Source organism: Rhea americana, unplaced genomic scaffold, assembly GCF_003343005.1.
Source record: "Rhea americana isolate MKP2758 unplaced genomic scaffold, rheAme1 scaffold_93, whole genome shotgun sequence".
In the NCBI taxonomy this organism is placed as follows: Eukaryota; Metazoa; Chordata; class Aves; order Rheiformes; family Rheidae; genus Rhea; species Rhea americana.
The window spans coordinates 925,336-951,715 of NW_028187122.1; the positions used below are offsets into that span (position 1 = coordinate 925,336).

General features: G+C 38.3%; 1 protein-coding gene across 6 annotated transcripts; it reads right to left on the minus strand.

Moving 5' to 3' along the window:
• Positions 1-869: 869 nt before the first annotated feature.
• Positions 870-25,461, minus strand: ZFAND4 (zinc finger AN1-type containing 4). Of its 6 annotated transcripts, none has more exons than XM_085324772.1 (11): positions 25,280-25,461; positions 24,304-24,606; positions 17,463-17,538; positions 17,296-17,363; positions 15,014-15,200; positions 11,406-11,553; positions 9,786-10,580; positions 8,692-8,746; positions 5,676-5,790; positions 3,504-3,584; positions 870-2,982 (listed from the first exon to the last, which is right to left on the minus strand). In XM_085324772.1, exons 2-11 carry the CDS (start codon positions 24,485-24,487, stop codon positions 2,862-2,864), a joined length of 1,830 nt encoding a protein of 609 aa, XP_085180898.1. In that variant the 5' UTR covers positions 24,488-24,606; positions 25,280-25,461; the 3' UTR covers positions 870-2,861. The 6 variants fall into 6 exon arrangements, with proteins under 6 accessions (XP_085180898.1, XP_085180893.1, XP_085180894.1 ...); XM_085324767.1 differs by having other exon boundaries at positions 9,408-10,580; XM_085324768.1 differs by having other exon boundaries at positions 9,408-10,580; positions 25,275-25,461.
• Between the last annotated feature and the right edge of the window lie 919 nt (positions 25,462-26,380).

Here is a 26,380-nt window from a genome sequence, read left to right on the forward strand (position 1 = left end):
GTAAGTCTGCAACATTCAACAGTACATGTAACTAACCTTTGAAACATCAAATATAAACTAGAAAATGAAACCAGATAAAGAAAACAGAAGGCTGTTTTGGGAAATACTTGCTGAGAAAGCGAAGAGTTAGTTTTACACAGTCAAAACAAAGTGTTATTGCCCGCAGAATCCCAATGGCTCTAATGCTCTATAACAAACCCACTTCACACAAAAAAAAAAAACAGCCTAAGTTCATCTCTGTATTAAGCAAATCCTTTTTTTTTTTTTTTTTTTTTTAAATCACCTTTAAGCAGGACAATAACTACAAAAGAAAATTGTTTTCTCTCATTCCTCTTCCCCCAGCACTCCAACAATGGCAAACATCACAAGACAACCCCCAATGAAAATCAGGGTAAAAACAACTACAGTAATTAGAAACAGTGCAGGCTCACACAACTGTCCCATGGCTGCACATGGCTTTCCTAGTCCCACAGATGTCCTCAAATCAGCAGAATGGCTCACTACCAACACAGACACCAGAGAAAATCTCTAATGCAGATGAACCTGAGTAATACAGAAGTTGGAAAAATAAGACTTGGTAGTAGTACAAGCAACTCCCTGCAGATACAAGCAGCTCCAACCCACAAGACACATCCAGGAGACAGTGCCCCCTGCTATGAAAGTACCAAAAAAAAAAAAGTGTTTATCATGTCTAGAAAAAGATAGAAATATTTCTTTTTTATAACATACAGCATTAACAATCCTAGCCTTATCTACTACTGAAGTCTATTAATGGAAGGCATTAGTGCAATCACATCCCAAAGGGCTGAAAGCTGAGCAGAAATGGGCATCACAAGCACACAGATTTTATTGCTGCTGCCTTCTAGAGATTTCAGAGAAAGGTAACTTTTATTCAAAATCCAGGAACACTTTTGACTTTTGTGTGGAGCTTATCAACTTTACAGAATTCTGGAGATCATTCAACAACAGATTAGCCTGGTTAAGCTTCCTCACAGCTTCTCAGGTAACATTAAAAAAACAAAAAACAAAAGAAAAAACAAAGCGTATCCAAAAGAACCATGCAAAAGGGAAGCAGAAGAGCACAAAAAGTCATTGTTAAACTACCACTATATAAATGCTTTATGATATAATCTAATTATGTGAACAAATGCACAAAAGCTAAATATTCATTCACAGCAGATGCACAGCACCACAGATCACTGACTAGTATTCAGAAAACCAAATGGTTAAGGTAAGTTTACACAGTAAACAGTAATTAACCCATAGCACAATCTAACATAGGATTTGTCAAAACTTTCTAGCATATAAATCAGCAATAAAAACATTATTTACAGACTTAAGTGCTCTTAGGGTTGCTCCACTTTCTGAAAATAACAGCATCTGTCACACAGTACTGAAGAGCAGAACAAAATCTGAAGATTTATGCATAAGAAATGCCTGTATCAGGTATAATATAAATGAGGTATAATAAAAGTAATAAACTACATGTATAGAAGTTACAGATAATTATACTGCATCCTCTGAAAAATTGCACACTTCAGAGTAGAATTATACATACAAAAATTACAAACCAAGCAGAGATTCAACTTACTTTCTGACACAAATTTGCATTATGCAGCTTTAGTAAATTTTAGTATAGCCATTCTAAAGCACTGCAAAATTATTTCCAGAAATTATACTTAACAAAATGAGATAAATTTAAGTTATGAGAGCCTATATTATTTTAATTCCACTTCTGACAAGAACCTATCCAATATCTCTGGCTTAGAAAGCTGCTGAGCCACACACCACTAATAGCTTGCCATGTCTGCCCTGTTTTCTTATTCTTTTCCTTTAGCACCAGGTATGTCATCTGTATTAGAAATGCAATAAAAACTACAGGCATTAGGATTAGCACTGATAATCCCAAGGGGTTTAAGAAGTTGCAAGTGGCCTACATAAAAATAATTTTTTCTCTAAGGATGAGAATTCTTTAAGTTATTACTTAAAGTTACTATCTTTCATTGATCCTCTTCCTTTTATTGATCCAACTTTTAACTGCCATGTAGGTCAGCTGCTACTTTCTGGTTGGAATGCAGCATACAGCATAACCAACTCTGTAGTTGAGAAATCTGGCAAAAAAAGGGATAAGCTGCAGCAAGGTTTTAAATGTTATGTTACTTCTAAATTGAAGTGTTTAGAGGCAACATGGAGTTTTGTTTTAAAGTGTATTCAGAATAGAACATCTCAGGCAGCATATCACCTCCAGAGATTTTATATACTCCAGAGATTTTATTTATTTTTTCAATCATTATTCCTCCAACAACCACTTTCTCCAATAGCTACATGTTCCTTCAAATTGTCTCTGGCAAGTTCTCAACTGCTTTTGTACAGTATCAGCTGGAGATGCTAAAGGCTACAGGTTAATACATGCAATTTGCTGAACACTCATTTTGCCTTTGCTGGCACATCTGCAAGACTTCAAAAGGTTTATTTAAAACCCATAGAACTGGTCACACTGATCCTAGTGAAGTGGGTGGAAGTTTTACCACTGACTTCAGTGGGAGCAGGGATGAGTCAAATGCTTTTGAAAACCAAAAATCCCTTTCCCCTCCCCTCCAGTAACAAAATTCAAATCTTAATTAGGAGCATGCTGTAAAATAGGAAGTTATTTTGTGCATTTATTGTAAGAGCATAAACCAGAATAAAATTTAATATTTATTAGAATTTCTTCCAGTAACAGCATTCAACATCTTAACAAACCAAGTTGTGAAGTCTTAAAAAAATCTAGGATTACAAAAAAAGTTAAAATAAATTCTTCCTTATATTTAATGGCAACAAAGGGGAAATTTTCTATTAAAAAACTTGCCCTATAAACAGTATTATTTTAAGAAAGTGTGATTAACATGATATGTCATTTTCAGAATGGATACACAGCATATGAACACCAATCTGAACGGAACAGAGGGACAGAACGCACTACCCCTTGAAGATCTCAACAGGCTGTTTGAAGAAAAGGGAAGAAAGAGAATCTTTCTAGTGAAATAACTTAAAAATTCCACGCAATGGACAAAACGCAAGAATACAGAAGACATTACATGACACCCTCATTACAGCACCCCCCTCAAGTCTGGTTACAGCAAATAAAGTTAGTAAAGTGCATCTTTTAAAGACTTGTCTAGTGAAATAGCTTCCAAATATAAAACACTTAACACAAGACGTGCAGTAACAATTAAATCATAGTGTAAGTTTTTAAAAACTATCTTTAGCTTTTCATTCACTAAAGAAGAAAAGTGTTAACTGCAGTAGTGTTCACATTATTCTTCAATAGGATGCATCCTCATGTGCTTTTGTTACTTGGCAAATCTTTAGATATGGAGCAGGGCAAAATTACGCAGTTTAAGCAAGTGCTTCTCTGAATGTAATACAATTCTTCAATGGCAGAACGGCCACATGCAGCACAGCCATGTTAGATTTTGGGAAGCTTTGGTGCGCTAACGATGGGATTTGTCTCCTGCAAATACCTTCGCCCTGCACTCTTATAGTCGTAGGTGCAGGCGTGAGTCTCTGCATAGCGGTGAGTTGCACAGAAGTTGTTTCCGCATCTGAAGAATCAAGAATATTAGATGTTACAAGGTCTTCTCTCTCTAACATATGCTGGGTGCCCTAAGGCTTAATCACATCTTGTTTATTTAATATAACTGATTGGATTCTAATCATCCTGGACTGATATTAACTGGTAAGGTAAATATTAACTGGTAAGGTAATCATTATGACATTTTTGTAACTGAATTCTACAGTTCTGACCCAACAGTTTCTTCAGGTATGAAGTTAAGCAAGACTGGTACTCCTGAAATCAGCTAACCAGGATTACAAACAGTTGTTAAAAAAAGAAAAAAAAGAAGGAAAAAAAAACCCTTTTTTTGTTTTTCTCCCCCTGCAAAAGGCAAAATTCAGCAGACAAATACACAGATCTAAAATAATGGCATTGGGTGAAATCCACATAATGCATTTTAATTTAAAAAAAACCCACATCATTTAAAGCACCAAGACGGATGTTCAGCTCAGCAGTGATTTCTGCCCAAAATAAATTCAAATTAATAATTACAGATTTAGTCAGCTCTAAAGATAAATGAATTGATTGTAGGAAACATGACTGTTATCCTCCATAACTCAATAAGGGTTCATCTCTCCAGTATTAGTTGCAAATTCAATGAGTTAAGTTTATGTAAGTTTATGATTTTGCCTTCTAACTTGATGAATCACCACGGACACGACTCCTAACAAGGGAAAGGGCAATATATACATTGTACCTGATCTGAACAAGCGCTTCAAGATCAGTATTAGTGTCCTGTACCTGAAATTATTTGACTAAGTTGCTTCTTGCCAGTAAAGCAGTAACATAACTCAGAATCAGAACTCTATTCAGAAGAAATATGTTGACAATAGCTCATCCAAATAACTGTCACATTTGATATTACAGTAATCCTCTATTTATCTATCTGGGTTCATAAAACTTCACAGCTGTTCCAGAGGCTTGTGTATCTGGTAAGAAATGTGCTTTACTTTGGTTCTTATTTCTGCAGTTATTGTCTCTCTCTCACAACTGTGTATTTCTACTCGGTTAATGTTCCATTCTAGTAAAAGGTTACATGGTTGCTCCTTTTGAAACTAGGACGATGCTATTCTTGGAGATGCATGACTTTCCCCCTTTTCTCGGCTTCATTTTTAATCATAAAAAAATCTGTTTTATTTCTATAAAAAAACCTCACAGCTATTTGCTCAGTAGAGAAGTGTGTAATGTCCAAAATTGTTACAAAAAAAATCAAAGAGTCAGCAAGGAGACTGATCCTCACCCTACAGTTCTCCATCACAACTCCCCAACGGCAGGCCTCTTGTTCAATTTTGCTGATGACTGACATCAACTCAGATCAGTTTCAAACATACCTCTCAGTGCAGCAGTTCCCAACCTTTACTAGCTCATGGGAAACAATGCCAAGAAAAAGAACACATTGTGGAAACACTGTACTTTGAGAAGAAGAAAATTACTTTTTTGTTTGTTTGTTTTAAATCTCCAGTGACTAGTAGTAGCTAGAACAGTAAGAAGAACTCAAGAACAGCAAGCTGTTGGCAAGCCACAGTTTAGGGGACCAGTACGCTAGGGTTCTGCTTTTGAGATACTCTAGAAGCTCAAAGGTGGCTGCAGTTTCGCAAGAACTGGAATACATTGACCAATAAAATGTTAAAAATAAATTCGTAAGAGGCAATCACAGACATGTACTAACAGGGCCAAGTCTGAGGTAAGTTTTCCTAAAAACTACAACAAAAAACAGTAACAAAAAACAGTTTTTCTCAAGTTTCTGCATGTTTACATTCTACAAAGTTTCTCAACAGTAATTTAACAAGTTCTCTACACATTAGTCTTCTACATTACATCTCTCATGTTCATTACTTCCTGATTCCCTGCATTTCTTTATTTTCTGGCACAACACACACCTCAACAGTAGAACAAGTACAACATTCCTGAATCTTTTTTCTTAGGAGTTTTGCTGAACTGGAAATTGCAAACAATTTTCAACATTTTTTGAGAACTGCTTTTGACTTGCTGTACTTAAGGAATAACATGCAGCACAGAAAAACTTTTGGTTAACTCAGCTATCCATTTTAAACAACAGCTGGTTAAATACGCAGCCTACCTGCACTCATAGCTGGTTGCCAATCCAGTTTTCTTGCCACAAAGAAAGCAATGCTTTGTAATTTTCTTTTTTGCTTGAATTAAGCCATTCACAGGTGGCAGATGGGTTGCTTCACCTGTTTTTAGAGGTAAAAACAGCAAAGACATTTTATTTATTCTTGACCATAAACTAGTTAAATATTATCTTTTGAAATTCAAATTTATTTCTGCATTTCTTAAGATACTTCAGGTGGGTCCCCCAAGCCTGAAGAGGAAAAACAAAACAAACAAATGAACAAACAAAATCCCACAGCCAAAACAGAAATCACATCTCAAGCCTAACACCACCTTCGGAAGAAGCAGCAAGATGTGGGACTTGGACACATTGTTTTTGATACCTGTTAAAAATTCGTATCAATGAGAACTTACAGAAGTCAAGAAACATCTCCTAATGCTCTTCATAAAGGCAAAATAAAAATACATAATGTGACTGAGAAAGCACTGTATACAGTGGCTTTCCAGAAAAATCAATTGAGCATTCAAGTACCTAGTGTCTAGTATATTCAGTAGCTAGTAACTGAAATTTGCCAAATAAATTCAGCAGTATTTTTAAAGCTTGCTAGCACTCTGTAATACAAGAAAAGCACATTATTAGACTACCTGTCTCTGTTTAGCTGTGTGGTTTCATAATGCATTTTGCAGATGTTCAGGAGTTCTGTACTTGAAAAAAATCTTTCTTTTTTACCCTATAACTCTTGGCTCTCCCTTTATCTTTAGAGGGCAAGTAAAGAAAAAGGCACCTTCCCTCCTAGTGCACAAAGCAGGTCTTAGTTCACAACTTGACCATTCAATCCTTACCACATTGCTGAAAATAAGCCACACACCCTCTCAAACCCCCCTTTTCAGTGTTTCTACCCACTATATTGTCAGAATGCCCCAGAAAAATGACTGCCTTGAGACAAATTTTGTCCAGCGCACTTGTGATCCCAATAGTCAATTCTCAGATAAGATACAGCAGGCTACATTCACTACTAACACCAGACAATTACTTCACATTACAGTCATCACTACTGATCAGTGCTATCCCACTGCTATCTATGGAGACTTCCAGACAATGTTTGTCCATGCTATCCATTTCACCATCTAAAAGCGTACTATATCCAAAGCATTAGCTAGTGTCATTTGTGAGGAAGACAGAGACTGAAGACAGTTCCCTCTGCAGGCCATATCTAATACATCTGTTCTCACATTTACAGTCTCTACAGCAATTACGGAAGAAAGTAATTAAAAATAAATCAAGGTCTTAGATGACAAACCAAATTTTTTCTTTGGTCAGCTATACAAGAGATCATTACTAGCCACTTTTCTCCCAAAAGCCCGCACGATACAACACTAACTACTTTGTTGTTCTGATGTCTAGAACTTTTGGGAAAATATGTTTTTCTCTAACCTAAATACCACAGAAATGAAGCAGATTATAGAAAGGTGGGCTTTCCCACAATGCAGACAGGGCTATTATGGTATCCTCTCATTTCCCATGAAGTAGATACAGACAGAACTGCTTATTAATACTGATTGCTAATTCAAATTCACACCCTCAGTTGTGAAAGAAAGGCCATCATTTTAGCAGTTTTTGCTCTTAATCCATTGCAATAGCATCAAATTTGGTATTGCAGTTGATATATAAGGAAGATTATCTTCTAGTTGATCCTCTATACCTGAATTATAGATCCTGGAACACATGTCTCGATATCTTTCCTAAAGTCAGGCAGAAAGGAGAGAAGAAAAAAAAAAAAAGAAAAAAGAAAGCTGGAGAAAACAGGTTGATTACATTGAGAATCCTTAGCACATGCTTTTGCGTCACTGCCTTCAGTAAATGCTGTGGTAAGTCAGACCTCTTGGAACTGCCTACAGGCCTTAGCCACTGCCTTCGAACTTACGCTTCAGCTCTGAAAATTACTAAACCAGCAGTACCTCAATCATCCCAAAGCAACATTCTTACTACCTAGGATGATTTGCCCACTACGGGAAGGACTTCAAGACCTAAAGCGCACAGTCATCTGTTGACATTAATGAGTCAAGAAAATGGTTTTAAGAAGATGCGGAAGACAAGCAAACCATCGTGTTTACCAAGCTATCACAAGCACACGGATGTGTGCAGGCAAAGCTTGTCAAGACCCAGGAAGTACGCTACAGCTTTTCTTAAGTACACTTCTGAACTCAGCCAGCAAAGGTATTTTCTCAGCCACTGTTTGAAAAACCACCTTCCAGGGAATGGGCAGAAGTTACATCCTCTGAATTATGTATTGCCCTCTTAAAGGGCTAATGTGGCCTAGATTCACGACCTATTAAAGCAATGCCAGTTGGCAATACTCTTCTGCTCTTTCCCTAACATAAGGCAACTTACATGATTAAGAGTTTTAGAAATACTTATCTAGACAGTTTAATTCCTTGCAAAACAGTTATCACAGAAGAAATTCATTTAGGCATAACACATCCATTCCTAGTAGATGTCAAGCACTGAGCACTCCACACTTAGCAGGATAGGAAGAACGATACATGCCCCCAAAACTACCAATACAGTTTCAATTTTTTCCCTAATCTCCAGCATTGCTGCCTTTACTCCATTGTCCCCACTCTTCTTTTGACAAATTCTTTACGCTCAGACTTCAACCTTAAAGACAGTATTACTAATGAAAGCAGTCTCTCTGATTTTGGTATACACAGAATTATTTGCAGAAATCATGCTATGGAAGCTTCAGAGCAAAAGGTCATGTTTATCTCTATGGACGACATGTAGGATTCATTAGCTATTAATAATAAAAGCTAGTAGAGACAGTCACAGTAAAGTCTATCCTAGATCAGGATGGAATCTATGTTAAATAATTCCTTAAACTATTAAAGGTTAATACCATATTATAACAGCAAGGACTTCAAAAGACACATACCTTACAAAGATATGATTCTTGTTCTCTGTGTACCTGATAAATCAAGAAAGAGTTAAGAGTCATCTTCAATTATTAAGTTATACTACTTACCTACTCTTTTCCCTATAGCTGCAAGACTTCCATTCATTCCAAGTCCATGTGCAGACTAAAAAAAAAAAAAATTTATATATATATATATACACACACACACAAAAATTATATTATTTATATAAATTTTGTGTATATATATAGGAGGATTTCTACAAGGATATCACTAGCAGATAGGAATTAAATAAAAGGTTAGGCAGTCTGATACCAGCTTGTTTGAAACCAATGTTTTATCAGTCAGTGAACCTACAAAGAGAATCCAAGACTTCTGTTCAAGAAATTAAAATCTAACAATGCAAAGTCATGCTCAAAATGACTATCTAACAATCTTCCCATACTTAACAACATATGAAAACAACACAGTACATTGCAAGTCTAAAGTCAGGCACACATGGCGCCAGTTACAGTGCAAACTTAGAACAAGTGACTACTAATGAGCAACAGGAGTAAGAGGACATTTCAAGCCACAAAGCTAAGAACTTTGGTTGTGAACTAAACAATCGTTTTAATTCTAGAACAAATTACTTCTAGGACCCATTTACATAAACATGTAGTCAAGACATCAACAGCAAGTTAGAAAAGCAGTTTCAGACGACAAGGGATTTAAGTATGCCTCTCACCCCAACTGCCTTCCCTAAAGAGACACACACCAGAAATGTATCCTTTTCATAATGCCAAAAAGAGAAAAAATATGAAAAAACCTGAGTGTTAGTACTCACTAGAATGTATTCAGCAGCTTCATTTGTTTTCCTAAAGCTTTCTTCCTGAAAACGCTGAAGGTTTGCAGGCAGTGCAATACCAGGAGTCCGAAACCTGCCTGTCCCACATGAATTCTGTAAGTTTTCCCTGCTTGCACTTCGGGCCAGTGAAGCTAGAAATCCTAAGTTATTTATAGAACTTGCAGGTTCTGTGGATGCTTTGTTAGCCACATCTGTAACGTCCCTAGCCTCCACTTTAGAAATTATATCAGGTCTTTTCCCAAGTGAATCTACTTTCATGCCACGAAATCTAGTAGTCCTAGAAAAAGAGGAATCTGCTACACTATGGACCTCCAAAGATCGGAGCACATTTGGAGAAGCAGATCTCATGTTACCAACCTCAAAGCATTTGGGTCGTGTTTGTGGTTTCAGAGAACTGTGATGTGCCAGTTGTGCTGAATACCGAAGAGGCGATAAAAGGGTATTCTTCTGAGGACTTAATTCATGAGTACTGAGAAACCCAGCCTCCATTGCTGCAGTGCTCAGCACTTTACTAATAGGTTTTCTATGTTGCTCTACAGCTTTAGACTCTTCATCCCTGTCAGATAGTCCAAGTTCTGGGTTCACCTTCCCTATGTCATATATCTCACTATACTGTTCAGTGGTGCTGGCTTCTGATAACAAAGCAAAAGCATCAGCTTCAGGTAGAAGCTTTTCTTCTGTTCCATATGGTTCTAAATTTGTTAGATTTGTGTACAGAATAGAATCCTTCTCATTTGTAGAGGTCATATTTTCAGATGATTTTTCTGAATTTGTAGGCAGAGATGAAGCAGGAGTCAGAATACTATTTGTTGGTACTTTTGTATTTTCTAGTTCGACACGAGATATTTTTGGTGGTAACCTAATGCTACTAACTGACTGAGACCAAGAGGTGCTCTGCCAGGTATCATCTTCCTTAAGAAAGTCATTAGTTGTGGATGGTATTGTTCTACCAGCAGTGGCCAAAGTAGCTAAAGCTGAAAGTGCATTTTGGGAAGACTCCGAAGGATATGAATTCCCAGGAGGAGGTAGGCAGGACTGTCCAATATGGGGGAGCACTCTTAAAAACCTGTGACGAGCAGCAGCAGCTACCGAGCTACTAGATGGTCGAGGAGCCACTGGAGGACGAGGTTTCACCTTGACAGTTTTCTTAGGCTATTAAAAAAAAAAAAAATCATTTAGTATTCACACTATGCTCATACTCAAAAGATCCAACTGCAATGACAGTCCCAGCACTTCAGAAAGTTTAAGGCCAAAAAGCACCATCAAACCATTTATTCTATTCCTTCATCTGCTACTAGCCATGAAAACTGCACCCTGACATCTGCAAATTAAAATCAAAGATGATAACAAGAAAAAGCTTTTTAGTAAACAGACCATATATCAGAGGAACAGGGAAGCCAGAACACCAAAGCTGTTCAGAAGAGTTGTCTCAGACAAAACAATGATTAAAGGAAGGAAATACTGCCATCTTAGCTTTCCACCCAGGCATAGGAAACAAGACACAGGCATTAAACAATCTTGCTAAAACTCTCAAATTAAGTTTAATTCAGATATCTTAAACACCAGCCTAATGCTTCATCTACTAGCTGATCTCATTCTTCTGTTTAAGTTTATAGGCTTTCTAGTTACAGTTCATCCCTAATGAAGTGCTACTTAAAAGCATCTTACTGATTTTACCAGATTAGTACTGCACAACAACTCTACTTAAACCATTGGAATACAAAAGAAACCCAACACCACCAGTGAATTCTTTGAATGTTGAGAGAGATCCAAATAAAGTTAATGTCCCATAGCAGAAGAATATTTACACAGTGATAGTTCACGACGTTAAATGACGGACAATAAAATTATATATCCTTATCACTCTATTTTTCCAAGAGGGCAACCAAGAAAACTAATTGATCTGCTTTCTAGCAAGACCAATACTGGGAAAGTGAAAGTCACTTGATAATAGATGAACTGAATCCACAGCTTCACCTTTTTACTCAAATTCATATTCTCCATCTTTGCTTTGAGCAGCTTCATTTTATTCATAGTAATTGAATTCTCAATAATCTGTTGGCCAGAAGGTGATGCCTCTGTTTCGTCTTCATCATCAGCATATAAATTATAAACTGAACCACCACTGAAAATAAAAAAGAAAAGTCATTTTCACCCTCTGATCAAGTAATATATTTTCAATGTAGAGTATTTTCACAACTAGAAAGCCAAATCCATAGTTGATCTGTTGACAAAGCATTATGTAAAACTGTATGCAAAGACATTTCAAATCCATTTACTTTAGAACATAAACATTCCTTATTAGAGTGCTCACACAAAGTGATGATGCTGAAATCAGAACATAGCCCAACTTTCGGGAAGTTGTTATACCATATGCAGTTGGTTTACACTCACTATATATTTTCCCCACAGAGGCAATATCCAGTTCCACAAGTGTCTCCTGAAGGTATGGCCAAAGCTGTTAACAGTGTGACTCAGACAACAAGCTGATCAGTTTTCCAATTAACCAGACACTGGCATGGAAGGAAAGTCCAAATTTCTATCCATCCTGAGGGGTGTTCTCACCATAAATGGAAATGGAGGGGTCACCCGTGTGGATGTGATATTCTATTTCTCCTTTTCAAATAAAAAAAAAATAAAAAAGGATCAGTTTAGATTTCCAAAGAGTCCCAACATTCGGAAAAAATAAACAGATTCAAAGACAAATATTTTAACTCAATCACTGGAAATTTATAGCATCACATTGAGTTTTTGCATTCTGTTAAAATACAGAATGAAAAAAGACAATGTTTTAAATTCAGTATCTGACTTGTTTTTCCTATCAAGCATTATTCAATAACACAAATCTAACATATGACAGTGAAATGAAATAACCTTTAAGAGTGTCCAACTCATCATATATTGAAGAATTTTAAGAAGTGCTTTAATTCTCCCCGTATGCTGTCAGCACCTAAAAATTGTGACAATCAGGCAATTCCCCTTTGTTCTTACAAATGTCTTAAAAGATTTAAGAGAAGTTTCCTCTTCCTAAAAGAGAGAAATGAAAAACTACATACCATGAGAAAGTCAGTTCCAGAAAAAGGTATATAAAACTAAATCTCCTGTAATTATAACAAGGTATATAAAATCTTGTGTTTGCATAACAGATCTCAGTTCTGTGATTACTGATTAAAGCTGGCATCTTACCTGGTTCTTGGAAATACTGTGCTGCCCTTAGTCAACAGCCAGTATTTCTGCTCCGACTCTCTAAATCTATTTCTAAAAAAATGCAGCAAAGTTCAGAGGGCAGCACAGCTGGGAGATGGATCTTTAAGAATAAAATGTCAGCAAATTAAAAGCAAGACTGCGTAATAGTTGGGTAGTTTCTTACCAGAAACTGAACAGCTCTGTATGGGGACAGCCAGCATGCACATTACAACCTTTCCTGGTAAAGATTCAACACTAGAGAATCACTTCAGAATTTTATCTCTGCAAATACTTAACAGTCATAATCAACTACAGACAATTCTTTGCAGTTCCTTTCCCTTAATATAGAAATAGAAAAAAATAAAGGAAATAATCCTCATTTCTTTTTCTTTATGCAAAAACAATGTTGTCATTTGTCTTACATTTTCTGGCTAAATAGGAGGCAAAAACTTTGAAAATGGAGTAACAACAAATTTGTTTTAATCAGAATGTGATTACGAAGTCATGAGGATTGGACAGAAAACTTTGTTCATGGTGATACTTTTAGCTCAGAGCAGATTTCAAGCTGATTTTATCCATAATTATTGACATTCCTGAGATCTTGCTCATAAAATGCAAGCTTGAAAGATAATCAGTAGCTTGCCTGCCATTGCTCTACCATAGTTTCAGCATTTTTTTTTTTTAATGCAGAGAGAATAATCATGGCATATATTTACACTTGGTTATGTTTTAGCCATTAACTTAACCACAGACAAAATTGTCTAGGAAGTTATAAAACAAAAGCAAAATAAATGGCCCATTTCTAAACTGAGGTCACTGAATTCTTCTCCATGCAAGCAACATAAAAAAAGCTGGGAAATGAGAGCCTCAAACTGCTCAGTCAGCAGTACATCCATGCCTATGAACACTTGTACTCCTCAGTGTGGAAAACACTAGTATCCCGAGAGCAATTCACAGCCTTTCTATATACAGCTCAACTGGAGAGGAGGTGTGATTTGATTCCATTCTCTTTTCCTTTTGTCACTTTTTCCATTCCCCACAGTCTGACCCAGCAAATTGTTTTATTAGCCATAAAAATAAATTAAAAAAATTTATGGGTGTCTCTCCCAACCGAAGTTAATGACTGCCCTAGCAGAAAAGCCCGTAACTGAATTCCCACAGAAAACGTAGGGGAAGAGAGGTGGTTCAAGCTGAACATATTACAGTGGGCTTCCAGCCTAACTGGATCTTCTGAACAATGACAACATTTCTTAAGGAGAATATACTTTGACTTTTACGTACACTGTTGTATAGTGTGGCTTATTCCTTTTTGCTGCACTTAGCTAAATAGTAGTTTATATTTAATCTATACACTAGGAGTACCTGAGAAATTTTATAAGTTTCAGACAATTATCTATGCTCATTTTAAATGCAAATAAAATCCAGTAAACCGAAGAATTTGAACAGCTGAGCAGATATCAGGGAGACTACTTCACTACAAACAAGAGTTCAAGTTCCATCTAACAACCTCTTGCAGTGTAACATCCTCAGTCTTAGCTCTTTGGATTGATTTGGGGATTCTTTCAGTTTAGGGAAAAAACAGCTAGTCCCTAGAACAGCAAAACTCCTTTCCTTACAATTGTAAAAATATTAAGCTTTTTTTTTTGGGGGGGGAAGAGTAGCATCTACCCAAAAGCTGCAGTATAAAGACAGAACCTAGTAAGTTTTTAATACTTTTTAGCACTTGCAGTAACTTTAAGAAATAACCCACACTACACTTTATTACAAGATAGTAATCTAAGTGACAGACTTGCCCTTCTGGTAACAGTACTTCAATTCTATGACAGCGATTCGGACAAGTTTAATGCCTCAACAATAGCTAATCTGAGGTCCAGTTATGTCCAAAGGCTAGTAACATCCATAATTCTGAGCAACTCCTCTGCATCTTCCAGCAAACCCTGGATTTTGCACTGTCAATCTACTATCTTCCTGACTAATCCTTTGGTGGAAGTCGTATATATATGAAAAAGTAAGCTTGGGCTGATAACAGAAATATTTATAAACTCAAACAAGTACCTTAAAATGAAAAAGGTACTTAAACAAAAATTTTTTATATCCTTATTGCCAAACTGACTCTCTTGAAAAATGTTTCCTTTGAGAATGGGCTGAGATGTTAACTGCCACAAGGGGCTCGGTCAGTTTTATCTTGCTTTGTAGTGACACGCAGAGACACAAGCAATCAAAATGACTACTGTCCACAAAGTCTACTGTATAGTTAGGTCATCCAGCTACAACATTTTGGTAATCCTTCAGGAACAATTCTTCCAATCCTCCATATGTTTTTTTGACAAATTCAACATTTATTAGCTGAAAATTATACAGCATTCTCATTCTGAAGAAAAAATTAAAATCAACTTTACCTCAAAGACTCAGACAATGGTGTTAAAGTGCCATCTCCCCGGTCTACCACACGGAAGAAATTCAACTGATCTCCTTCTCGATATACTAAAAAGGTAACTTGTTTGTTAGTTGGCCCCTTCTCCCAGATCTCATCTCTGCTGGGATCCATATATTCAGCCATTTCCCTAATAGAGTCTTCCACAGGAACTACAAAGAGGAAAAAAAAATATTTCAAGTTTGAAATCTTGCACTTCCAGGCCGAGTTTTTTCCCCTTTGGAGAGCTTTCTGACAATGTCTAAAGATAACTACAGTAATGATACAAAAGTGTCACACTAATAGGTCAGGCTTCTAGAAGGCAACAGCAATCAAAGACTCAACCTGAAACAGCCTCTTTCAAACATTCTTGCTGACCTGCAAGTAGCACTCTCTAAATTCAAGTCATATGCTTAGCTATGCATATATAAAACATCCAGCTGAAGTCCCCCTCTACCGCATTTATACCTCTATGCTTCATGGAATCCTTTAGCAGCAAATAAATTCCAAGAAATTACAAGCAGTCTTTGTAAATAAAGAAATCTATATGCTGATTGTTACGAGCCTGTTCTTCTAATAATAGGTATTCTAAAATCCCCCATTCATTCACCTGATCAGACATCAAAATTCATTCCAGAGCTATCTTGAACCATCTCCCACCTTCAGCCTTTCTGAAGGATGTAACAGACCTAAATATAGTAGCATCTACCAAACCATCCAGTAAAGCTATAGAAGACCCAATTATGACATTGTGTATTCAGGAGACAGCTTGATGATATTTAAGTCCTACCTATAGGAGACACTAACTGAAGCGATAAAAATACAAACCTGACCCTGAAGATTTAAGGAATCCAGTTAATTTCTAATATTAAATTAGCTGCTCCTCCTCACCTTCATGTTACCACTCATCTCCTTGGTCCCTTTATACATGGGATGTCACTTCAGGAAAAGCTACCAATAATTACATATGTGGGAGAGAAAGAAATGGAGAAACAGACAGTCCAAGAGATCAACTCAAATACTAAACAATGAGCCTGGTAAGATCACCAGGTCATGCTTCTCCCTGACTTCCAAAAACCAAATGGAGAAATTCTCTCTACATCGGTGACTACAGAACACACCTCTTAACTATGTCTCTTAAGTACTACTGTGGAGAAATGAAAGATGGGGAACAGAAAACCAGTTAGAAGACCTCCAATCCACTAAGCATAAGGTATAATGATGGTTTTTACAACCTACTTTAGAGGTGACTTTATCTGGCAATCAGAGGAATGGTTCCAAAATAAATTAGAATTACCAGAGTAATTAAAATTTGCGTTATTTTTTGTAAACTGCTTCAATGTGAGTAATTCTCCCACTCTAGAAGCACAGAGAACGTTGTTAGCTGTTCACTCTAATTTCACACAGAGAAAGTAATTCCCTAACATATTTGCTAAACTAAGCGAACAGATCCCTGTATTCTTTTATTAAGAGCACTTGGGACTCCTAACAGGAGCTTCTTCAGAAAGAAGCATTAAACATTTACAATAAACTTTTCATCACTGAAACTACTCTACTATCAGCTGCTGCCCAATGAAAATCAGTGCTCTTAGGGTAATAAATCCTATTGAAAACAAAGATTAACATGGTTCTCTTACAATCATGCATCCTAAAATTTTAATTTAGTTAAGCATACATTTTTAAACATGCATTGTTTTACAAAACTATCTTTGTTAGACTATACTCAGAGCACTGTTACAATCAAGATTTCATTTTTGAAAGCACTCAAATGTTTGGCTTGTTTTGATTGCTTTTGAGAGCTCAATACAGTTTATGATGGGAATGCTCAGCCTATATGATATGCTGAGCGCTTTCCAAGTGAAAGCACCAAGGATATTTCTCCACTCTAAGCATTCATTCCTCTATGGATGAGCCATATAACCAAGCTTATCATCAAACTAAAACTATGCCTGACTCTTACTAACCAGGTTTTTTTTAAAGCACTTGTACAAAGACACTACATGCACATATTTGTGTTCTCCTGTTAAGAATTCCTTATTTCAAGGCTTGTTAATTCTTTATATACAAAGATACTTGGTAAACTATGGATAAGCAAAGTGAAAAAGACGGTTTACTTGGTACACTATGGAAGAGAGATGGAAAACTATCCCTCCTTTTTTGATAAATAGTTACCAATTATTTGGAAATAGCCAAAATGCTTAGCTAAGAAATCTGTTCAGTCATAAGGTGTTGCATGAATACATCATTTTAAACTGAACTAACACCTACCTCTTCTAGTGTTAATAGGTCCACCTCGCATAGCCAGAACTAGCTTCAGAGTGCAGCCTTCTGAAATGCTGTAAATGGCAACAAATAAATAAATCTTTGTAGCATTTTCTATTGTCTATGTTAACAATCACTTGGAAACATTCATTGCAGTCTTATTCTCTACTTACTTATAATCATTCAAACAGTAGTCATCCTTCAGTTCCATATTATTCCAAATTAAGTGCTGCTGAGAAACAGGAATACCTAACCAAAAAAAAACAACAACAACAAAATAAAATTGGAGTTTGATGGGAGGGCTCTGGAGGACATTTGGGTTTTTTGAGGAATACTTGAGAACAAGGGGGAGAGGAAAGAAGTGGCAGCAGCACAAGAAAGGAAGCAGGACAAAAACTTCAGCAACAATGTCCAACCTCCTGTATAGTTATTAAGACCAAAGCTAAGGTTTCTAGCAGGCTGGTGCCCCCATGGGGAGCTCCATTCTTTTGGCCCAACAAGGAGTTAGTGGAAGTGTGCAATAAGCCTGAAGTAATCCTTACTCTCTTGTCTGGTAACTAGAAAAGAGCTTTACTCTGTTATTTGCACCTCAGATCTTTGTCTGCTGACAGAAAAACAGAATAAAACCTCTAACTATTGACCTGCTGAATAATTTATTCCAGACTGATATTCTGTATTACTCACAGTGAAGATAAGGTTCCATTAAGAAATGCTACTGGTAGCTCTAGTGCAGTGGTGACAACTAAGAAATTATTTACTGGGGCTGCTTAGTCCAGAACCTGAAAAATTCAGATGTACAATATAATACCATACTAGTTAGGCAAACTTTATTCAGCAAACATTGAAAGGACTTCTTTTTTTTTCTTTTTTAAAACTTTGCTCTGTGCTTTTATGCCATCAGAATACTTCATCACTCATTCAGTAATGTTCATTTTTCAACTGTAAGTTTTGGGACAGATTTGGCATGACAATCTTTTGTTAAAAGGAAACAAGTGTACTGAATATTTGTTTCTTATTAAAAACCTACTTCTACCTAATGATTATCTTTCTTTCCTTTTGCCTACACAGTGGACTCATTTAAATACAGATCTAATGCATGTTAAAGAGAATAAGCACAAGATGGTACCCCACCAGGCCTTTACACATTTTTAATAAAAGGTTGCCACTCTCCAATTTTTGGATAGACTACAATCCAGAGCAGTTACGAAAGGAAGAGACACCTTTGATCACCAAAAGGCATTAAGACTAGGGGGAAGATGAACAGCTCTCTTTTCTGTCTTAAAAAACTTCCCTTCAATATCGAAAAGAAATACTTCTGTCCAATTTATCTAGTGAAAATCTCAGTAATTTTAAGATTTCATTATGCATTCTCTAAATATTGTAACTAAAATGAAAATCTATGGAGACCTTTTGAAGAAAGTTCTAAATACTATTCCTTAGACTGAGATGCAAAAACTGTACTCTTTGTAACATTACATTAAAATAACCCTGTACTATACTTTATTCTTGGTCACTTCGATATCAAATTGTGTCATTTACTGCTTATTTGCATGTTCAGATACTTAAAAAAGAGAGGCAAGTAGCAATGCTACACAGTGAAAGTTCTCAAATAGCAGACAAAACAGCTTTAAGAAGAGGGGAACACAAAGATCAAAGTCCTACAGGTGATTTGACAAATATATCTCAGGAGACAAGGTCAGGTAAGTGGCTCCTTCTTAGTTGGGGGAAGAGCACAAAACTCCCTAAACTTCAGCAAGGAAGAAAAAGACACCAAATCCTGGTGAGAGTTCACGCAGATTCAGTGGGCAGGTAGGGTACATGCTAAGCAGGCGCCCTCATGCACGACAGAGCACATTCTGAAGGAACAGTCATTGGTTTTGGTTAAGTTTTAGAGCAGAAGACAATTTCTGTCTCTCCCCACTACAATTCACCTCTAGATCTTTTATGAACTACCAACACAACTTTACTTGGCTCAGAATGCATATAATGCAACCGTTACATTCTCTGAAGTCCACAATACATTTATGTGGGCAATCACGCAGTAGACTAACCTAATAGCTATTACTCTGCCAGCTATTTAATAACTGCTTACATTTCAAGTCTGCAGCATAAGCAAAGTAAGAACAAACTGGCATTAATCAGCAAGTCTGCAGTGAAGCTCTCTCCTATGTTGTTTTGCATATCTTCCGATTACAAATATTTATTACTGTCCACATCTGTTATGGCTTCAGCAGCCTACAAGGAGCAACTTCCAATTACTTTGATAAATTGAGGGAGCATTTGTTAAAAAGACCGTCTTGCAACTGGCAATGCTGCATTGAAACATGCTTTTGTTCATTTAACAATGACAGTGTATTTTTAATGAAACACACAGTTGAAAATACTATTCTTCGCTGCAATGGGAAACAGACAAGTCTTTATTACTAGTTCCTTTTTAAGACGCTTTCTAAGAATTCTGTATTTAAATACAGATGAAATAGCATGTACTTTATAGGTTCATGCAGAAGAAAATGTGTCAGATACCTCTTTTCTGGATTACAGGAAGCTTTTCTTGGAAACATTTCCACATGGGATCAGTACACAAAATTGGCAACAACAAGAAGCACAAGACACCCCTTTGTCTCCCTCTCCATAAGCAGCACATGACCATCACTGGTCTGCTCTAAAGCATGACTAAGAAGAGAGAAGAATAGGGCAATAAGCTACAGCTTACAGTTTAAATGGAAATGGGCTACCCAGGTAAGGCTACAGGAAGAACAAAGGTTTGTTGTTTTTTATTTTTTATTTTTTATTTTTTTTTTTTTTAATTGTCAGCACTCCTTTAGTCATTTCAATACTGACTTACTAAAAATCATGGGAAGGGGACTAGAGTAGGGATCCTATCCTCCTGAGTCAGCTTACCAGACCTACCCCTAAGCTTCATTGCTTTAACTGTCTTTCTAGCATGCTAAGCTCACTGGAGAAACTGATAAAGGTTGAGTTTAACCCCAAAACAGATTTCAGAATGACCCTTATTCTATGTTGTGGATAAGGACAAAAGACTGTTTAAAACAGCACAAACACTTCAAGATCACAGTTCAGACTCAATTTATTCCTCTTTCAACCAATACAGCCGCTGGAAAGCCTCTTAAGAGTTTACTTTCTGCTCCTGCTTACACAGGAGTTGGGCTGCTCCTCTTCTTTTTGCCCCACATACTAGCTGCACTAGTGAAGAGTTAGAAAGGGTCTGATAGGCAGCAATATAATACAAGCAAACAAACCAAAGAAAAATTACAACTCTCACTAAGAACTGAGAGTATATACACAGTTTTAAAAGCTGTAACAGGTTATTTTATCTGTTCTCTCTTGAACTAACTACTAGCATTAAGAGGTACTCTGAAAGCTAGCTCATTTGTTCCCTTCACTATAATACAAGAACAAGAAAACTCCCAAATTCAGAGGTAAAAAGGAAGATATTTGCAATTCAGTTCCAAGCAGTCACTGAAAAATGTCTGGTTTTATGTTTTTTCCTATTTTAAACCTAGCTAAGTGAACAAAGGCCTTAACTTGTGAGAAATTATTTGTGTGGAGTGTTAATAAATGAAACAAACCAAGCTCCACCTTCTCCCTTGAGGCTCAGTCCTGTATCACTGATCAGACATATTTCCCGGTTTTATTTATGGTTCTTCGATAGATCAATGAAATAACCACTACTAGGAATGCACTGTTCAACTTAATGTTTTTTCTATAGAATTTATTATAACAACTTCTGTTTCCAAGTGAGAAAAATCTAAATCTTCTCAGCACAGCAGCCACAAAGACTTTCGTAATGTAAGAAGCAACAACAGACCACTCAAGGGAGTGGCAGTGTTTATTATTAAAAAAAAAAAAAAAAACACTATTTACTCTTCAGTGAAATTCTGCTATTTTACCTTTCACATATGAAAGTCTCAGTCTCCGCCTTGAAACACAGGTACCATTCATGACCACCAACAGTTCTGCTTTATCATACAAATACCCAACAAGAAGTAAAACTAAGAGAGCATATGTGCTGCTGGCAATAGTGTGTTCTGCAGCTGACAGAGTATTCTAGCTTTTATACCACCAGTATCAGAGACAAGGGAAGTTGGTTCTTCTTCAGTGTAGCATCTACAAAGGCTCATTCAGTGGATCTGAGCAGAGGGGTGATTTATTCTAGATGGCTCCAAGACAGAATTATAACAAATATGAACTTGGAAACAAACACTACGTGCTCAGTTTGCACTGAATATGTCTATGGGTAAATTCCTGGATCTGCTCCTAGCATGCATCAGATCTGTTTTAGCTTCAGTTTACAAGCAAACCCACACAGAAGTTTTAGATATGCTGGAGCCTCCTTAATAAAGTTTTATCCATATTCTTTGCTGAGACCAACCAGAAGGATCTGGAGCTCTTGCTTAGTGAGATACCGATGACTACTAAAGCAGTCTAAAACTCTTTCCACGTTAGATCATTAAAGAGGTAATAAGAATGTTAAAAAGTATCAGGATTATTCAGAATTCCTTACGTATGAACAGTACTGTTTCTTATTATGGTGCAGACAGCCTACAGGTATTGATATTCTAGCTGTGGACAAAGATCAGTTCTTCTTGATTTGGCTTTACTCTCAGGTCTCTTACAGTTAGAGGTATTATTGACTGAGTCCAGATCTTTTGAAGAAATCTGTTTATTTCTGATACGATCTAGATTTTGTTCTCAAAGATCAAGTGGTACATTTAATCACTTTCCCAGAACTTTTCATTTTGTGTGCTTGCATACTATCATCCTCAACACACAAATCAGTCCAGAGAGATAATAAGTATACCCAAGGGCCCTATATTCGCCTACTAGTGTAGGGTTCTTGTTTTCTCATTCTCTAGCCAAAAGAGTAGCTTAAATGAGAGAAGTTCACATCGTGAAAGTTGACATGATATAGTAAAAAGTAAAAACCAGCAGCAAAATGAAGAAAAGAAATAAGCTTTTTGCTTTCCATGCTATACTACAACCACAAAATTACTTAGGATTTTCCACTGACCTGCATGATTCATTACTTGAACTTGTGCACTAAAACAGGGACTTTGTTACTGAAAAGTTGCTTATTTTTACATGCAATACCAGCCTCAAATACAATAAAAAATGATTTTTTCATTGTGCAACTCTCCCCCTCACACACAGGCATGGCTGATCAATCTGATTTCAGTAAAAGAAACACCACTTTGTCCCTATATTATATTAAATATGGCATTACAGATCCTTTAATTCCGTTTTGGATTACCAAGGTATTTCAATTGATTTTTGTCAATTAAATGATAAGCACCAGTGAACTCTCCATCTTCGATATTTTAATGAAACACTTAAGTCTACATAGCGGGCATCTAAGCTATAACTTTAGCATCCAAAGAATTACATCACATGAATCAAATTCCTAATAATTAATATTACAACTTTAGTACTAGTTGCTCCTGTTATGAATTAGGATGCTTTCATGAATTAGGCACACCTAGCCTACAATAACAGGCTACAGATATTATACAACATATCTATTTGCAATCTCCTGTTCTGGACTATGAGAAATTCAAATTCTTCTTCCTCAGACCTTTATACTGGTCTCTTCTTGTACCTCTTAAAGCTCATCCCCTCCTTCTATATTCTATACTGTCCACGTAACCTGCTTTTTCCTGTACCCTGTTGTCTATACTCCCTTTTAATTCACTATTAGCATGCCATCACCACTATATTTAGCCACGGAGGTAAGGAGGGTGAAGAGTAAAAACATCTTTCCTTTTGTATTTCACATCTAGGATCAAGGAGCTCCTCGCCACGTTCTCAGATTTGTGTTTAACTACTGCTCTGTCTACACAAAGCAAAAGCACGTCTGTATAGCTACACTAGGGCAAACTCGAACTGCAGGTGAAGCTTTCAGTACGTGACCTTTGTGAAAAGTCCCCATACAGCTGCAATATTTGTATGTTCTAAGACTGATGCACAACTCCTGGTGCACAACTCCTGGTTTCAGTGCATCAGTGCAGGTTTCCATAAGAGGAATAGAACCTTTAAGATTCAAATCTAAAGCACGTTGCATCTCCCAGACAGTAGCTTCCACACATACTGGCCATTATAAACACACAGAGATATACCAGGGAAAAAGAGGACCCCTTTTCTGGGAATTATCCAGTCCTGTACTCTCAGCCTGTGCAGTAACACAGTTGTGTAACTCTGACAAAGGAGAGAACGTATCACTGCAAAGCAGCAAAGGAACATGTTTACATATGTACTTCAAAATATGTTTCCTGTGCAGCAGAGTCATTTCCACCTTAGAAGGAAAGGAGCGAGAGAGGACTAAAATCCACACCTTTTTTCCTTGTGTTAGCATCAGGGTTGCCCTCATACCTCTAAGGACGTTTTCACTTTGCAAGATATACCAAGCTTATCACTTTTAGACAAAGCATTGCTCAGATAGACATCTGCCAGAAAAATATCACTAAAATAAACAAAATTCTCATCAGTAATTTCAAGCATTGAGGTTTGTGTGCACTGCAGTTACTCCTGCAACTACAGTATAACAGACAAACCAAACTACATTATATTGGCTAATCCAGCTTAATGGTTACAGTCCTAGTTTTAAGTGTGCCTAAACAGCTGCAGTGTAGATATACAGCAAGACTCAAGTTTACAGCTTATGTTTAGAGAACCTTAGCTATTAATAAACAGGTTATATCTTTGATAATCTTTTAAACATAGAAAATACTATCTCCTACGTAATGTAAACATAACTAATTATTTACAACAGATTTATTGAGATTTATCTTAATAGTGATATACAAAATAATAGGGAAAAAAAGAAAATAACAATTCTAACTAAGCAAAACCATAAACTGAATATGAGCTTACAGATACTAATGTACAAATAATTTAAATTACCTAGTTTGATTTTAGTAAAGTTAAAATTATCATTTGTAAATTAAGATTTTCTCTAAACTGATAAAGTTTAAGGTGCTATCAAAGGAAGAACAGTACCTTCCAGTCTTTGAATTTTAGCTTTCACAGAAATCACTGTTTCGAAGGGGGATACTCGCAGTTCAAAGCACGTGCCTGTAAGCGTTTCAATGAAGAGCTCCATAGTTTCATAAAAAGGAAGTTTGTAGTGAAATGGTCCCAAGTTATCTTCATTGAAAAAAGGAGGCTCTTTCTTGTTGGCCATTACAAAGGACTTACAACTCTCTTGCCAGAGGATATGTTAGGAAACTATGCTCCACTTCTAGCCAGGTCAGCTTTGAGGACAGGTATAGTGCATTGTTGTTCATGTTTTGGATTCTCCACCTGTAAAGCAAGCAAGCAAGCACAGTCTAGCAATCTCAGAATACAGCTTCAAAGAGAGTCTCATTTCATCTCTCTTATGCTTAATGAAAAATAAAATGGCTGTTAAAAACCATCAGACTGGTATGTAACTTGTGCAATAGATAGCCACAAACAGTATTAGCAACACTGTGATTTTAAAATTCAGGCTTCAAGCAGTAATTCAACTCTCATCACCTTTCTCTTTTCCGTTTCCCCACCCCCCACGAGCGACATCACCTGACCTGCGAAATTACTCCCCAAAGCCTCCAGACGAGGGCTGAGCCCTCAGCAAGCTCGCAACTGAAGGGAACTCCGCGCAGGGAAGGCCAGGGAGACAGGGACGCGCCCGGGCCAGGCAGCGGCTTTGCTGCCGCCCCCGGCAGCGCCGCGCTCCCCGCCCTGCCGGGCCCGGCCGGCCCCGGGCGCCGCAAACAAAGGAGCGAGGGCAGCTCCCGCCGCCGCCGCCCCGCACCTGGGCGGGCCGCGGGGCCGCCTCCTCCCCGCTCCCTCCGGGGCCGCAGCCCCGCCAACGGGGGGGGGGAGGCGGCTCTCCCTGCCGCCGCTCCCGCCACGGGGCCCCGAGGGACCCGCCGCGGCCCGCAGGCCGCCGAGCCGCCCCGCACCGGGCGGGGAGGGGAGGGGGAGCTCACCTCACCTGCTGCCGCCGGGCCCGCGCGGGGCTCACGGCGAGACGCGACCCCCTGCGCCCCGCGCCTCAGGGAGCTCGCCAGCCCCGGCGGGCCTGGCGCCGCGGGAGAGCGGTGGAGCCCGGAGCCGCCCGCGCCGCCGCCGCCGCTCGCCGCCCGGCGGCCTCCGCGCCTACCAAGCCTTTATGACATCCCCGCCGGGCGTCCTGCGACGGGCCAATGCGGCGGCTGTTCTCATGCTGCCCGCCCAATCAGCGCTCGAGAGGGGCGGTGCTCCGCGGAGCCATCAGGGCAGGGTGTCTTCCAGGCCTTAGCGCGTTGATTTCGCTTGTTGTGGTCGTTAAGACGCCTGCGGAGGGGGTGGGGGGGAAGGACCCGGATGCAGCGTCGCTCGCGCGAGCAGCCGTCACGTGACAACACGGGGGTCCGGCCGCAGAGCCTCCTGGGACATGTAGTGTGCGGGGCGGAGGCTTATGGCGGCCCTGGCGTAAGACGCAGTGGTGGGAAGAGACGAGGGGCAAGGGTGGGCCGCACAGCACCGTTCGGAAATGTGGGAAAACATCGTTTCCACCTCAAATTCAGCTGTGATCCAGGAAAAAAAAATCCTCTGCCACCTCACACATGGAAAGGCAGGAAGAGAACAAGGCCTGGGCTGCGGGTGCTGCGCAGTCCCCCCGGCCTCACGCCTCCTCCGCCACTGGTAGGGCCCCGGCCGCCCCCGCTTCAGTTAGCAGAGAGGGGCTACAGCAGGAACCCCGTCCAGAGCTGACCCGACCAACGCATGCTGTGCTTCAGCAGTGGCCTGGGTCAACGAGGTAGTCCGAACGCCCCTGCCAGAGCTGCAAGCGGGTTTCACTCATCCAATACACACCGCTTTCTACTTCATGAAGTAGACTCAGATGACAGCTGCTTGGATTCCCAGCACTAGAAGATTTTTATGCTTCAAGGCTGTTTTCTTTAAAAACATTTAAAGATGATACAGCTTTTAATGCAAGTCAAACTTCTATAAAGCATCATCTTCATTTTCTAGGAAGAGCTACCTATTGCTGAAAATTAACAAGACAAAAACCTCAAGAATGTGTAGTTCTGAAACACTCAGGCGTATCCTC